General features: G+C 38.2%; 2 protein-coding genes across 2 annotated transcripts in view; both read right to left on the bottom strand.

The window, feature by feature from the left end:
* LPCAT2 (lysophosphatidylcholine acyltransferase 2) overlaps window positions 1–15,784 on the bottom strand; it is a 74,986-nt gene that overhangs the window by 8,165 nt on the left and 51,037 nt on the right. The window contains exon 12 of the mRNA XM_037815732.1: window positions 1,651–1,749. Coding sequence (XP_037671660.1) covers window positions 1,651–1,749 — 99 coding nt within the window. The remainder of the gene's footprint in view (window positions 1–1,650; window positions 1,750–15,784) is intronic.
* Window positions 5,269–14,703, bottom strand: CAPNS2 (calpain small subunit 2). The gene has a single exon (XM_037815733.1). It carries the CDS (start codon window positions 9,105–9,107, stop codon window positions 8,370–8,372), a length of 738 nt encoding a protein of 245 aa, XP_037671661.1. The 5' UTR covers window positions 9,108–14,703; the 3' UTR covers window positions 5,269–8,369.

Genomic DNA, 15,784 nt, shown 5'->3' with positions numbered 1-15,784 from the left:
GATTATAACTGTGATATGCTACCCAAGTAAAAGGATGTGAAAGGATCCTATATGCAAAAGGATATTGTTACATGAAAAACAAAAGTATACCAAAATTATTTTCATGATCATAAAGCATACCTGAAAAGCAAGGTTGAAAAATAACCAATGTAAAGCATGACCTTTGCCTTATTGAAAAACAAGCTGATTACAGTTTAGGTCCTCCTTTCCTCCCACCTCCTCCCCTCAAGCCAAGGTCTAGGCCAGATAAAAACCTCACGACTTCTTTAAAAACAATAATTACTATGATTAAGGGCCAAATTTTCTACCAAGCCTTTCATTGGTAAACCAAAAGTGGCCATTTACCCAACCAAACTTATCATTACACATACGATCCCAAAACAGAAGCAGAAATATTTGGATCGGAATAAATTAGCTGGGTGCATAATTTTAGGTTTTATGATGAATAAGTCTATAAAAGCCAAAGGTTTTAAACTTGGAAAAAGTCTGGCCTTTGCCTTATGACCATCTGCTAAGCATCAAACTCTTAGTTTCTTTACAAGCTTAGCAGTAACTCAGTTTAAACCAATCTGAAATAAAAAGTAAACACAGGGGACTCTGTCAGTGACAGAACACATGAAAATTCCTGAGGCTGTCCCCGGTGGCCTAGAAGGCATAAGAAAGGACTCTAAGAGGGAGACACTCTCTTTAGATAATAGAGGAGAGAAGGCTGGTCTGAGGCACAGTAGGATATTCTTCTTAGAGAAAATCAGGAAGCATGTACAAGCAGGGAAACAAGACTAGTGAAAGTCAGGGCTGGCCTGCTGGAAGGTAGCAGAGACTGAGTTGCTGTACAAGGAGAGGTCAGTATAAAAAGGTTGGTAAGTAAAGTGGGGAGATCAAGATTTGGTTCTGTTGAGAGTTGACCATACATGCTTAGAGCTCAAAGGGAATATCCTACTAAACACTAATTAGATGAAGTACCTTCAGTCTCAGAAGCACTGAAAACACACTTTGGGAATGTATTCTTCCTTTTCTGTTCATACATGTAAGTGATAAAGGGAGTCTGGATCCTCACAATTCAAACTTATCCAGCTCTGCTGGGAACTGAGACCATGGATTTTATTCATCTGCCTCCAATTTAGCTCCCTGTATTGCTATGAAAATATGATACTACAGAAAAATGTGCAGGGTGGAGACTTGGGAAATTTATGATGGTATTCATCTGACATAATGACAACATAAATTCCATTAGGAAAATATGACTCAAAATGTCTGACATACAGGGGGAGAAAATAAGGATGAGCCAGGACTTTACGGATGGTGAAGTAAGATGACAAGTGACAGGTGGTACATATTTATAAACCTCACTTTGGGAATTCAAAATGGGGAGGATGAAAAGAAATACTTTTTTAAGTTAATTTGTTAAATCACCTGCTCTTCAGTCTTGATGCTGTCAACTAGGCTGCTTCCAAGGACTTTTATGCTTAAACTAATGCTTGTGTTTTCTTTATTTTCAGCAGCAATTGGCTTAATCTCATTACTCTCGTGTCCATGTCACAGCAGATCTATAAACTTACATAATAGATTCACTGATTTTCAAATAATACACTTAGAGTCAACACTTGTTTGTTAGGCAGCCAAGGATGCTTTCAGCAGGGCTGACAGTACCTTAAATGCCACCTGGATGATCTCCTCTGTATTGGCAGGGTTGCACAAGACTGCCAGGCCAATCACATACTCTCGGAAGTCGATACTGCCATCATGGTTCTGTGAAAGGATGACAGAAATGATTAGGAGGGCCACTAATTGAATTACCATTAATCAGAGCCTGCAAGGTAAAATTCAGGTATGCCATGCAGTCCAGCATCATCTTGCACCAAGGCATTTGGAAAAAAGAACGCACTGAGGTGGAAGAGCAAGCAAGTAGTCCACCTGTTCCTGATTTAGAGGGAAAATATTTTCTATTTAGCAGTCAATATAAATATTTTATTACTGAGGTCCCAGTGTGGGTTCTTGAGCTCAGCCCTGATGGGAACCCTGATAGGAGACAGGATCTAGGACATTCATCCTAGGTGGGAATAGACCATTCATTCCATCTTCCATGATAGCCAACACCACTATAGCTTGACACAACAAAGAGTCACTAAGCAATACCCTCCACATGTGGAATAAAGAAGGGGAAGAAAAGGGGAAAATTGAAGCAATAATCCCAGCCATATTCTGTCTTCCTTCTAGACTTAATCTGCAGAAGCATCTGGAACAAACCAGGGCAGCATCAATGGCTGTTTGGAGATACCAGGCCTCGGAAGATCCTGCACTATCCATTAACTGCTGCTTCTAAGCCTCTGGAGACTAAACATAACTAGTATGATGTTAATACCATATGCCTCAAGAGGCATTTCATGATGGCAATATGAAAGAGAGGACTGATAAATTCTAATCCAGGCTGACTGAACAGAGAGTTTTTCCTACACAGCAACTTCTCACCTGGACAGGAAACACTCAGAGGACAAAAAAGGAGAGAAAAAAGAAATAGCTTAAGGAAGGAAGAAAGGGGGAGAGGGGCAAAGCAGAGAGCAGGGAGGACTAAAGGAAAAGAAGGAAAAGAGAACTAAAAAGAAGGAAAGGGAGAGAAGAGGAGAGAGAGAAAATGGATGGAGAATGGAAGAGAACTACAGAGAGTGGGAGGGAGAGAAAGGGGAAGGAGAAAGAGAACTGTAAGCAAACACTATGATTATAAATCCCAGGTGTTAGATCATTTTGGCAGCAAAATCTTCAAGTGATAAATTCCTAGATAAACCAGGAACTAGCAGCAACAAAGTCAGCAGCAGTATTCAATGAATTAACAAATAATGTTTAGCATCAGTAAGATTATAATCTTCAACTGTGACTAAGTACCTACATTTCAATCAAGAGTTCCTTTAAGAGCAAGGGTTGTTTCCTTCTCCTGGCAGTGGCAGTACATTCCTGTTGTCTAGGATTTAGGCAGGTACTGAAAACAATAGGGCCCTTTCTCATCTACCCTTAACCACTATGTTAGGTTCATGGAACCGGCACGTTAAAACACAAAAGCAAGCAAACTTCTTCATTGGAGTTTCATGGATCAGTTCGGGGGAGACAGAGGTGGCTATGAAGTCCCTACAATGGTACGCAATTTTGCATGCAAACTTAGTGATAAATAAGGTAGCTTTTATCAGGTCAAGAATTGCTTTCACTATATTACTTTATCTTACTTTAAGGAGGAAGGTGAAAGGAGTGATAATTTAATCTCACTTTCTCAATGGAGAAGGTAGGAACAGATTTCCAGATTTCCCTAAACAGGGTTTATTCCTGAGACAAAAGTTCAGTCACCTGGCTTCCATTTTTGTCTAGACATCAGCCTATAAGACAGCTGCTTTTTTTTTCTTTAATCAGTTTTATTGAAGTATAATTTATACGCACATAAAATGTATCCATTTTAAGTGTACATCTCCATGTGTAGGCAAATGTATACACCTGTGTAATACCATCATACTCAATATCTACATTTTCATCAATCCCAAAAGTTTCAGAAAAGACAGAATTTTAAAGGACATAATTCCCTTCTTGTGCCACCATTTAATTTTTTTCATGCACTAGTGATGATTGGTTTCAATTAGCCTTATATGTTGAGAAGTTTGTGGATATATTGTTCAACACAGGCAAATGTCTTCTGAAATCAGTTTCCTCCACTAAGTAACATAAAAATCTTGAAGAGAAGTTCTGGAGAATGGTGTAATTACTTATGCATACTGAAGTTACAATCATAGATTGTCTGAATGATTAGAAATACTTCTTTAAATGTGTGTTGTGAAATATTCCTTGAAATGTGTCTTTACTGTGAGGCATCCTATTTTTATCTATGCTACCAAATCCTACATATCACACATAACATGTAACATCATAACTCATTTTTCAGATGGAGAAATAGAAATGTAACATTTACTTAATAACACGGCTATTCACAGGACAAGGTAACATTTTGGGCCTCTAATTTTCATTGTCACTTTCTAAAGCTAGTCTTGTATGGGTGGTTTTGACTGAAAAAAAGAATGTTAAAGCTGACCCTTGATCAACCATATGAGAAATTACACGGAAGTTTCCATCTAAAACCAGCATGGAAATGATTCTGAGAGATGCCATTACTGTATTAATAAATGATACAATTTAACATTCCATATTTAGAATAATAAAATGAAGAACTAGAAGGCATTTTAGAAATCACTCATTTCAACTTCTATAATTTTACTAATGAAGAAACTGAGGCATAAATTTTCCTTAAGGTCACAAAATTCACCTTTGCCATAACTTTGATTAAAGTTTAGATAGTATGACTCCTGATCATTAGAACTAAAATAAATAGTTTGGTCAAAAAAAAAAAAAAAAAAAAAAGTATTCAAAAGCAGGGACTAAAAAATTATAGAGCAAAATGCACTCCTTTAATTTTTTAATTTAGGTCAGTTCCAAGATAAAAATTGTTCCCCAAATCTGTGTTTTTGTCTTTATCTACTGAATTCCTTATGGAGAATTATGAACTAAAATAAATAAATTAAAGATCCAGACTTGAAAATATTTCAGGGCCACATTTCAAAGCAAGAGACCAAGTCCTCTGGAGGAGGGAGGCCCTAATTCCTCCATAAACTACCCCGATTGTAGTCCAGGTCATCCCAGAGAGGGAACCAAGGAGTTGCACTGAGTCACTGGAAAACAAGGGGTGACTAGGCCTAGCTGAAACTCCAGCCAGAGGGCCCCCTACTTCTTCCTGATGGTCAGCAGGATCAGAAAAGCATGGGAGTGTGTGCTGGCATCACTGTGACTTTATGGCACCCTGGCACCTTTCCAGCCCCTCAGTCCAAGGACACCTGTGTCCAGGGCCAGCGGGAAGTTCCTGGCCACTCACTCACATTGTCATTTAAAATTCCAGAAGGAATAAATGGTGATTCTTATGTGTCTAAATCTTGGGACTCAGTTTCCTAATTAGTTTTCTAATCCATAGTTGGATTTATTCCACAGTTGGATTTAGCCAACATTTTATTTAATTTAATTAAGTTTAATGGATTCAGATACTTTTGACTACTTTTTACATTTAGCAATATTTAGTGAACATATTTTTGAAATTGTAAGCTCACAAGATAGGGAATATTTTCCCCTTGATGTGTGAAGCTCTGCTGTTATCACTGATATAACATCTCTCTGCAATAAGAGATAATCAATATTTTCAAAATAACTTTTTAAATGCTTACTTAACACAGAACTTACTAGGTAGCAATCAACGAAAAAAGTCTTCAAGGCTTTAAAGATGCTCTTTAAACCCCAAGGAGTATTATTAGTAAAATACAGTAAATTCTCAGTTATCCGGAAGAGTCAGGGAAGAGGCATTCAGTTTACCTGGATATTCTGGGTAAGAGGATATTTTTATCCAAGTACATAATTGTATTACCAATTTTCTAGGAATTAAATTATTTTAATTGACTTAGAATTAAAAGCAAACATTTTTTAAAAGCAATTCTGAAGGTGCATCAAGATCACTAGGCACATTAAATATCAGTGCCCTAAGGTGCTTCCACAAATGTTTTTTGAGGCCCTACTATGGGTTAGTTGTGCAATAATGTGATAGAGATTTCTGACTGAGGTTTCTATACAAATCAACTTTTATAAACTGATACTCTACTACTCAAAAAATATTTTACATGTGACCTTTAAGAGGACATACAAATTTTGAATGTTTTTGGAAGTTTGCTGTTAGGTGCTATTACAGGCTATAGCATTCAGTGGATTATATTGAGGTAAAGGTAATTTTAAAAATCGTGGAATATTTGAAATTTAAAAATGTAGATGATATGATGATGTAGTTTATCACTGCATATTGTTTTCAACTTACTACACGGACTATATCACTTAATATCAGAAACAAAAAATAATGGGATGGAGATATAAAGAACTTCATCATAGAAATGGCTATGTTTTTAAAAAGTTGTCAAGTAAATACTTCTTCTTACATTGAAAATGTACCTTTAAAACATCAGATATTGGATAAAAAATAAATTCAGCTACTCATTACGCTATTGGTTCTACACAATGCCAGATATTTGGCTACTTGGAAAATCTTGAGTTTGGACTGCATTTTCCAGGGTCCTCACTCTGTGGACTGAGATTGTTAAACAAATTTTATACAAATTCAGAAGGGAACAGAAGGTAAAAAGGTAACTTCAGGATGTTTTGCCACGTGCCTGCTGGAAAGACTCATGAAAGTAGGCAACCCCTCTACTTGAGGACAAGGGAAATTCTTCATACCACCCCTAGTGTGAGACAGTTGTATTAACTCTTATGAAACATTTAAAATGAAGCGAGGAAAGAAAATGCAGTGGGTACACTGTCCTTTCTGCAGCCATCAAGTGGGAAAGGTTAAATTATAAATTTAATATTCTAAGACCTTTAATGACACCTTGGCAGCTTTCCCCTTTCCTGGCTATTCTCCTACATCTATGCTTAATACATAAGTGGCTTTATTATAAAATAGGGAGGCTAATGTTACCGTGTGGTTGCTGGAAGTGGCCTCATTACTTACACAACCACACTTGTTCCAAGTAGCACACCAGACCAAGCCTAAATTACAAGTTTCTTGAGGAAAGTGGATAAGATCTCTGTAGTCGGCTCAGTTCAGAATCATATGCATGTGGAGTTCCATAAATATTAGATGATGGTGTTGATGGCGAACACAGAGGCCAAATGCCAGCTTCTCCAGTTTTCACTGGGGATTTCTAACAGGCAGCTGAGGGTTGTTAACAGGTCAGTTACATCATTTCCATAGTTACAACCTACTTCTAAATGAGTCAAAAGAGGAAGGAAGAATTTACCTTCGATCTCATGAGGACACTCAAAAGGTAGCCTCAGAGAGAGGGGATGCATTGAAAACCAGAGAAGCAGGAGTGGAAACTAATTAAATAGCAGGCAGGTGAACTGAGAACTGAGAATGCAGCCTCTCTATCCTTAAGTCCACTTGCACAGGGCTTCTGGATTTTGCTTGCCCCACTGAAAGAGCCTGAATCAAACTTATAAAGCCAAACCAAGAGCTACACTACACACAAGAAAGGCATGACTACCACAGCTTTTGAGTGCTGGTTTCTTAGTATTTCTATCTTCTCTTGGACACTGTCGACACTGACTCTCCTAGCTTGGCCTAGTTTTGGCTGAGACTGATTTGAAAAAATACTGCATGCTAACCTTACTTTAAAACAGTGGATCTCAACCTTGGCTGCTGGTTAGAATCATCTAGGGGGGCTTAAAAATACTCATCAGTGGGCCCCACTTCTAAAGATCCTTGTTTAACTCATTTGGGGTGGGACTCAGGCATCAATATTCTGAAAGAGTCTAAAGTGCAGCCAGGGCTGAGAACCACTGGCAATAAATAGTCAATGATATTTGTTTTCTATATTGCTTTTTATTCCCTTTAACTGATTACTATTTATTTAAGCTTTTGTTTTTTCTTCATTTACTTTTTTCCTAAATGAAGTTTTCAAAGAGAAACAGAAGAATTTTCCTTGCTCCAAGGCAGGGCAAGCCATGACAAGAGCTGGCTAATCTCAGCTGGGCATGCCTAATTTTGTATGAAGTACATATAAGAGTGATCATTTTGATTCATTAAGGCAGCCAGAGACATTTTGAACTACAGGTATATCCTTTTATTCTCCAATGTCCTTAACTCTCTTTACAAATACCTCAAAACAAACCAAAGTTCCCGTGTGCTTATTTAATCAGAGAAACAGGACTAAAGAATTCTAGAATTTAGATACTTGCTCTACCATAATAAAATGCTATGCTTATCTGAAACTGCTTTATTTCACGTACCTGAAGCTGTTTCTTTATAGAGACTTCCTGAAAAACACCTTTCATTTTTTACATAATAGAAAGACCAGATGTAAAATTAAGAATAAAACACATTTTGAACTTCTTCTCTCACCTTTTAAATGGGAAAAATAAAACTCCTGAGTGCTTTCTTGATTTATTCCAGGATTTTTTTTTTTTTTTCAAAATTTCATTCTGAACAACAACAGGAAAGTTCCTAATCAGTGGAATTCATTTACCAAGCAAGCAAACAACCTTTTAAAATCTTTATCATTCCCTCCCCCCAGTGCATATGAATCGAATATCTCAAAAAGCTGGTGTACAAACCATTCAAAATATTTAGCATGTAAAATCTATTTGAATTAAGTGGTAAAGAGTAGCAAAGTTCAGAAATCTGCAGAGTTGTGCAGGAGCTGGCCTAAAAGGGACAGCTGTGGGGCAGTGTCAGTGACACTGTGGAGAGCAAAGCTGGGCTCTCAAGAGTCCCGTCCTCCAGGGGGGGTCTTGACTTCTCAGTGCCCACTTCAGGAATACATGGTCAGCTGCAGCCACTCTTGGATAGACACTTGAATTAGGCCATCTGCATCTCTATCCAGAGACTTGAAGGCACGAAACATGGCATCCAGGCGAACCAGGCAGTCGATGAAGTTGTTAAAATCCATACTTCCGTCCTCATCGGCGTATCGGCGGACAATCAACTGGTAAAGTTGTTCATTTAGCTGGAAGCCTGCTGCCTGCAGAGCCCCCTGCAGCTGAGAACTTCCCAGAGACCCGGAATGGTCCCTGTCATACTGCTTATAAACACACTGCCATTTCTTGATGTTGTTCCACAGATACTTAAATTCTTCAAAGCCCAGTTTCCCAGTTGTGTCACTGTCCATGACAGAGACGATGCTCCGGCAGGTGTCAAGACTGAAGCCATCAGTTTTCAGGTCCTTGTGCTTAGAAAGGACTTTGTTGAGAATATTCATCAGATCAGTGGCACCCACCTCCATGTCCGGTCCAGCCAGCTGTGTAAATTGTTGCCGAAACCGCCTAACTTCCTCATTTTCATTGGCCTCCACATTTGTGAAATGCTGCTGAGTTGGAGGTGGTTCTGGAGTATATTGAGCTGCTGCAGCCTCACTGATAAAATTCACAATTCCTCCAACTATCCCTCCAATATTTCCTCCTCCTCTCTGACCACCTCCTCTCAGAAGACCTCCAAAAGCTTCTCCAAGGCCTCTATCTGCCCCTTCCAAAAAAGCCTTTACAAGAAACATGCTTTCAGTTTAAGAAGCAAATGTAAAAGCTGCTGAAATCTTGGACTTGGTATGAAGAGAGTTGAAATGGAGTCTAAGTAGCTTACATGTGGAAGAACTGGCTTTTCCATATCTGTGTACACTGCACCACACCCTGTGATGTGATGTCTCACCTCAGACTTTAGTTGCCTGAATTCCATTAGGTCCTAGCACCTGCCAAGTTTTTACAGGGCCTCAATAAAATCATTTTCCATTCTTCTAGATAAATATTCACAAATTATACTGTGTATGACACATTAGAATAATAATAATATTAAAAGGAAAAGTAGAAAACTGTACATTTCTATAAATCTTTGATTTCTTAGTTCTCTCTCTAAAGTACCTGAAGATGACATGCACTTTCCTAACAAAAGGCAACTGACTCCCGGATTTCTTTTCTAAGGAATATTTGTGGTTAGGATAGAATTGAAGAATTCTTGGGCATTGGAAGGATATTTTCCTAATCCTCTTTCTTTAGCAGTAATTCTCAATACTCAACATGCCTAAGAAAAATTTGAAAGGGAATTCTTATCAAAATGCAGGGTCCTCAGGCCCTATCCCCAGAGATTCTGACTTGGTAGGTCTGCTGTGGGGCCCATGGATCCACATTTTTGGAACCTTTATGAAGTGTAATAACACTCATAAATAAAAATGTACAAATCTCAATGTGCTGCTCAACGATTTTCACAAATTCTACACACCCACGTTATAGCACCCAGATCAAGAAACAGAACATCACCAGCACCCTGGAAGCCTTCTCATGTCTCTTCCCAGTTACTCTCCTCCATTGCCTCCTCCCCCTGACATCTAACACCATAAATTAGTTTTTGCACATCAAATAAATGGAACCATAGCGTATATACTCTTTTTGTGTCTGGCTCCCCAACCCCCACCCCAACATTACATTTGTGAGATTTGCTTTTATATTTTTAACAAGCATCTTCAGAAGTGAGTCTGTGACATGTGGTCTCAGACAATACCTTGAGAAACACTGCTCTTGATACTAGGTACAGCCAAAATCACATCTTCCAGAGGCCTTTAGAAGGTCTATCAAATTCAGAGAAAGGTGAACAGGACTTAATGACTAAATTATTATATCACTTAGCATTTTGGGCCTCAATTTCTAATTTAAAAAATGATGATAAAGTAACTCCCCTGCCTACTTTGCAATGATTTAATCAGATTTATTATGTATCAGAACTTTGCTTAGTGCTTGGAATACAATGGCGAATGCAATAGGATTGCCGTGTTCAAGGATCAAGCAAACCCACAGAAAATTGGTTGTAATTATAATTTGAAGTACTATGTTCACATTTCTACTCTTAATATTAATCCATTACTCTTGTATGTAATATGCTTTGGCGTTTGGGTTTCATACAACTCCTCTGAAAGATGCAAAAATATTCCAGATAAGGAAAGAAAAGCTCAGATAAGTTAAGCTACTTATGCAAGGTCAAACAGCTAATACATTGTACTGTATTATCAAACCACTATGGGTATGCAAAAGCAGGATCAATGAATTCTGCTGAGGCAAAGGAAAGACTTCCTACAGAGGAGATAATGTGTAGGTCTGACTACAGGCTGAGTCAGAATTCTCCAAATATACAAGGGCTGAGGAGAGACGGTCTATGAAATGCAGAGAGGAAGGAAATGCAAGTCCATTGCTGGGAGTGATGGGAGATGAAGGCAGACCAACCAGATGGAACTGGATTGAAAAGGGCTTTGAATTGCCATGTGACAGGCTATCCTTCGGGCGAGTCTGGGAACCACTAAAGGTTCAAATGTGAAGTGAAAAGGAGATTAGATGTGAAAATACTTAGTAAACTGTAAAAATCTAGAATTGAAGAATGCTTATGCTAGCAATTATTATGGAGAGAACAGCAGCGAGAGGACACTGCTCTGTTTAAGACCCTGGAGCAATGTTCTGTCTCCATCTGCCATACAGAGTGGTTTGCATAAAATTTTCCAATGACTGGTTTTATTTCTCACGAACACAATGAAATGGACTCTTTGAACACAAAAGGCAAAATGTCTTAACCACACAAAAGAGAGCACCACAATAGGACTGTCTTCCTTTTAGGGGATCACAAGGGCCATCTGGCCTCAGAAAGATTTAAATCCACTCATATAAGCACCTCTCAGAGGCAACTACATGGGTTTTGTTTTTATAATATTGCAAATTAACTTGATAGTGTCCACTGTCATATGAAATGTGTCTCCTATGCCTACAGAAGTGTTTTTTGCTGAGTTTTAAATCCAATTCCTCTCATTCATTTGGCTAAGAGTTTCTCATGAGCCACACAGAAAAAAAGACTATTATTAGACTAACAAGCTTCTTCTTCTCTGGACCATTTAATCCCCTAAAGCTATTTATTAGAACATTAATAGCAACTTTAGTTGCCATCTGGGGAACTCTACTGTGCAGATCTAGAGGATCAGGGTAGGGAAGAGGTAACATCTGATGGGAACTTTAACCCCAATTTGAGAGGAAGAGCTGTTGAACACTGAAAAAAGTCAGCAGTGATAAATGAAAGTTATCAGCAGCATTATTCATAATAGCCCCAAGCTACAAACAATCTAAATATCCACCAACTGGTGAATAGATGGACAAAATGTGGTATATCCATAAATGGGATACTATTTAGCAAATAAAAAGGAATGAATTACTGATACATGCTATGACATTGATAAACTTCAAAAATATTACGCTAAGTGAAAGAAGTTAGACACAAGAGACCATAGGTTATTTTGATTTCATCTATATGAAACTTCTAAAAAGGTAAATCTATAGAGACAGAAAATAGACTAGTGGTTGCCTAGGACTGGGCAGAGAAGGAGGATAGGGATTAATAGTTAATGACATATGAGATCATATTAGGGTGATAGAAATGTTCCAAAACTGAATTATGGTGATGCTTGTGCAATTTTGTAAGTTTACTAAAAAATCACTGAGTTGTACACTTGAAATAGGTAGATTATATGAAATGTAAATTATGCCTCAGTCAAGATATTTTAAAAAAAAAGTCAATAGTGAAAGTCTGAACTAGGAATTCTAGTCCCGGTCCTGCAATTAACTAGCTATGTGGACTTGGGCAAGTGACTTTCTCCCTTGGCTGGAAGCCTTCTGCAAAATGAGGATGGACAATTTGACAGCAAAGATCCTTTTTAGTTCGGTTGGAGACTGAATCATGCCACCCCCTAAAAGACATGTTCAAGTCTTAATCCATGTTCCTGTGGGTGTGAACCCATTTGTAAATAGGACCTTTAAAGATGTTATTAGTTAAGGTGAGGACTCATTTGTGAAGATCCTATTTAGATTAGGCTAAATTGAATCAGGGTGGGCCCTATTCCATTGGGCTGAAGTCCTTATGACAACAGGAAGTCTAGACAGAGACACAGACAACTGAGCAGGAGAAGTAGAATCCAGGGGGAGAAACCATGACAGAGGCAGAGAGGCAAGAAAAGGAACCCCAAGGATTGCGGCAACCCAGTACCAGAATACTACAGATTCTGGGAGAAAGCATGGCCTGTCAAGACCTTGATTTTGGACTTCTAGCCTCCGAAACCATGAGTCAATAAATTCTTGTTGTTTAAGCTAACTCATTGTGTGGTATTTGTCATAGCAGCCCTGGCTAACCAAGGCAGTTACAAAATTTTGAATCTAGATTTTAATGTGCCGTGAAACAGTGACAGCAGCAGCATCCTTATATTGAATTTAGTTTCCTTCTGGTGCCTAAGCCTTTTTAAGCCACATATTAATTTAATTTAATTTTTATCTTGTGTCTGGTTCCATGACCTTTAAAGACATGCTTACTTATCATTTCCCCGACTTTGGCATATTGTCTGGTTTTCAAAGGTATTCCTGATTGCAACCTATTACATATGTTTCTCCCCCAGACAGAATTCCAAGGGGAGAGGACTGAACCTGTTCTGGGATAACACAGAGGGACTCTCAACTCCCAGTGTGGCTGAAGCCCTTCTGCCAAGTGGGGCTTTCGCCTAACTGCAACATGATCTGGACCAGACTTTCCTAATTTACTGATGAGAAAGTCATGTTGGATGAAAATCAAAAGCCTTTCTAAAGCCCATATAGATAATATCTATTTCTTTTCTCTGTCATTGGCACTGTCACTCTATCTAGGAGGAAATTGAATTGTCCTGGCACCAATTGCTCTTTACAAAGCCCTGTTCTTTGCTACTGGAAGAGCCAGTAATCACCCCCTTGCTCTAGTAAAAGTTAAGCTTTAGTTGTTGAAGTCTCTTTTCTTTTTCCCCTATGCACTGCCCATATATACTTGCATTTAGAAGCTAAAAATAAAGCATATGATTTTCATGTTTAAATGGATACTTTTACTGTAATAACACTTGGTAAAAGAAAATACCATGTTAGACTAAATGGGGGAGATAAGTCAACTTAAGAACTAAGAGGGAAATGGCCAGATATGTAGGACCACCGAGCTTTTGGGACAACTTGTAAAACTGAATAGAAAAATTCATCTGAACCACCCAGAAAGTCATGGCCTTTTCCTGCCAATTATATCATACAAATTGTTGAGTATATTTCATATAACTAATCCTAATTAACAGGGATTGAAATCAAGATGATTTATTTTTACATGAGCTTTGAAATACTGTATTACCTATCAGACATGAACTAGAAACGTAAAGAAGACTTCACTGTTTATTTCCAATCACCTAAGCCACCCAAGTGCCCTATGCTAACTCTGCATGAGCAGATAACCTGCACACTGCAGCACTCTACCTTCTCTAACAGGAAGGGGCAAGCAAGGATGCTTGTTATTATTGGCATTCAAGATTTCACACTTGAACGAATTCCAAGAACAGACCTGACAGGAAGAACTTGGAATAAAGGAACATATTCATTCCACATAATGTGAAACAGTAATAAAATATCTACAGAAGTTTACAACAGCCAAAAACACTGGATCACCAAAGTTCTAAAGTACACACAAACTTTTCCTGTCTAAAAGTTAAACAAAGGACATAAGAATGCCAAAAGAAATGAATACTAACTGGAAGGCAGCAAAGGAAAAACATGATGTTGCAAATTTTTTCTTGAATGGAAATAGTAATTATCTACCTACATTCTACTAGATGATGGTCTATTATGGGCATAATGGTATTAGTAAGAAGAAAAGGTGAACTTGGAACATACTATATCTGAAGAATTAGAAATCAGTCTCCCTCATTCTTTCCCTTCCATCTATGAAGCTGAATGATACACAAGTTAGAACTGTGGGATGATATCAAGAAGAGGTAGACAGGTTAGTTAACATAAAGATTCTTTAAATCAGCTGTGGAATATTCCACAAATGATCAATGGTTACCATAAACACTGATGGCAATCCTCCAATCCAGCCCTTATATCTAACAGCATGCTTCTTTTCATCAGCTTATGAAATATAGCAGGGTTCAGCAAACTACAGCCTGCAAGCCAAATCCAGCCCGGGGCTTATTTTGTAAATAAAATTTTATTCGCACACAGTCATGCCCATTTGTTTATGTATTATCTATGGCTGAGTGGTGGCTTGGAGTTATGTACCCCAGAAAACCATATTCTTAATCTTAATCCATTCCTGAAGATTGTGAACTCATTGTAAATATAACTTTGTTGAGGTTGCTTCAATTAAGGTGTGGCCCAACTGAATTAGGATGGGTCTTGTTCCTATTAGTGGGGGCCCTGTAGAGATGGCCACACAGAGAGGAAGCCACAGGGGAAGAAACTGAAAATCAACTGAATCAGGAGGAGAAAGAAGAGAACATTGCCATGTGCACTGCCACATGACAAAAAAAAGTCAAGGATCAAGGATCCCCAGAAGCCAGCCCCAGAATGCCAGTCCTCAGGGACAAAGCATCACCTTGCTGATGTCTCAATTCCAGACTTTTCCTGGTCTCAAAACTATGAGCCAATAAATTCTCATTGTTTAAGCCAACTCATTGTATGATATTTATTTGAGCAGCCAGGAAAACTAATACAGATTGCTTTTGTACTACAATGGTAGAGTTGGATACTTGCAACAGAGACAATCTGCCCTTTACAGAAAATGTTTGCCAACCCCTGGACTAACCAGTGGGTATACGTACTGTTACGGTGATGTGTGTCAGATGAACCATTAAGCTGAATGTATCATGAGAGTAGGGAAGAAGAGAGTATGACTTGCTGCTATACGAGTTAAGAGGCAGATACACATGGTATACTGTTAAGCTAGCAACAAAGATTGCCTGCCTACTAAAATATGTGAGGACTTTGCTCAATAACATAGTGCTGAAGGAGGGCAAAATAAACAATGATGTTGTTATGGACACTGGAAGACATTGCTATATTGCAGAAATGACTTGTTATAATTATATCTGATTTAGCCAGTATTTTTTCTTAATCTTGCTAAGTATCTTTAAATCCCTTCAAGTGTACTAGCAAAAAATCTGGTACTTAAAACTGAATCATGAGTATGAAAAATGATGAGAAGCCACTGTTTTAAACCATCATCTCATCCCTCAACTCTTAACTCATCTTGATGTTTGACTAATCCTAAATTAACCTCTGATCCAGAGATTTCAGTGTACATTCATGCAAAATTAAAGCTAAATTAAATCCAAAGATGAAAAGGGTCTTTTGTTTCTGAAGAGATGAGACATCT

The sequence above is a fragment of the Choloepus didactylus genome, chromosome 22 (assembly GCF_015220235.1).
Source record: "Choloepus didactylus isolate mChoDid1 chromosome 22, mChoDid1.pri, whole genome shotgun sequence".
Lineage (NCBI taxonomy): Eukaryota > Metazoa > Chordata > Mammalia > Pilosa > Megalonychidae > Choloepus > Choloepus didactylus.
The sequence above is the reverse complement of the archived record's forward strand: the minus strand, read 5'-3'. Positions and strand labels throughout refer to the sequence as shown.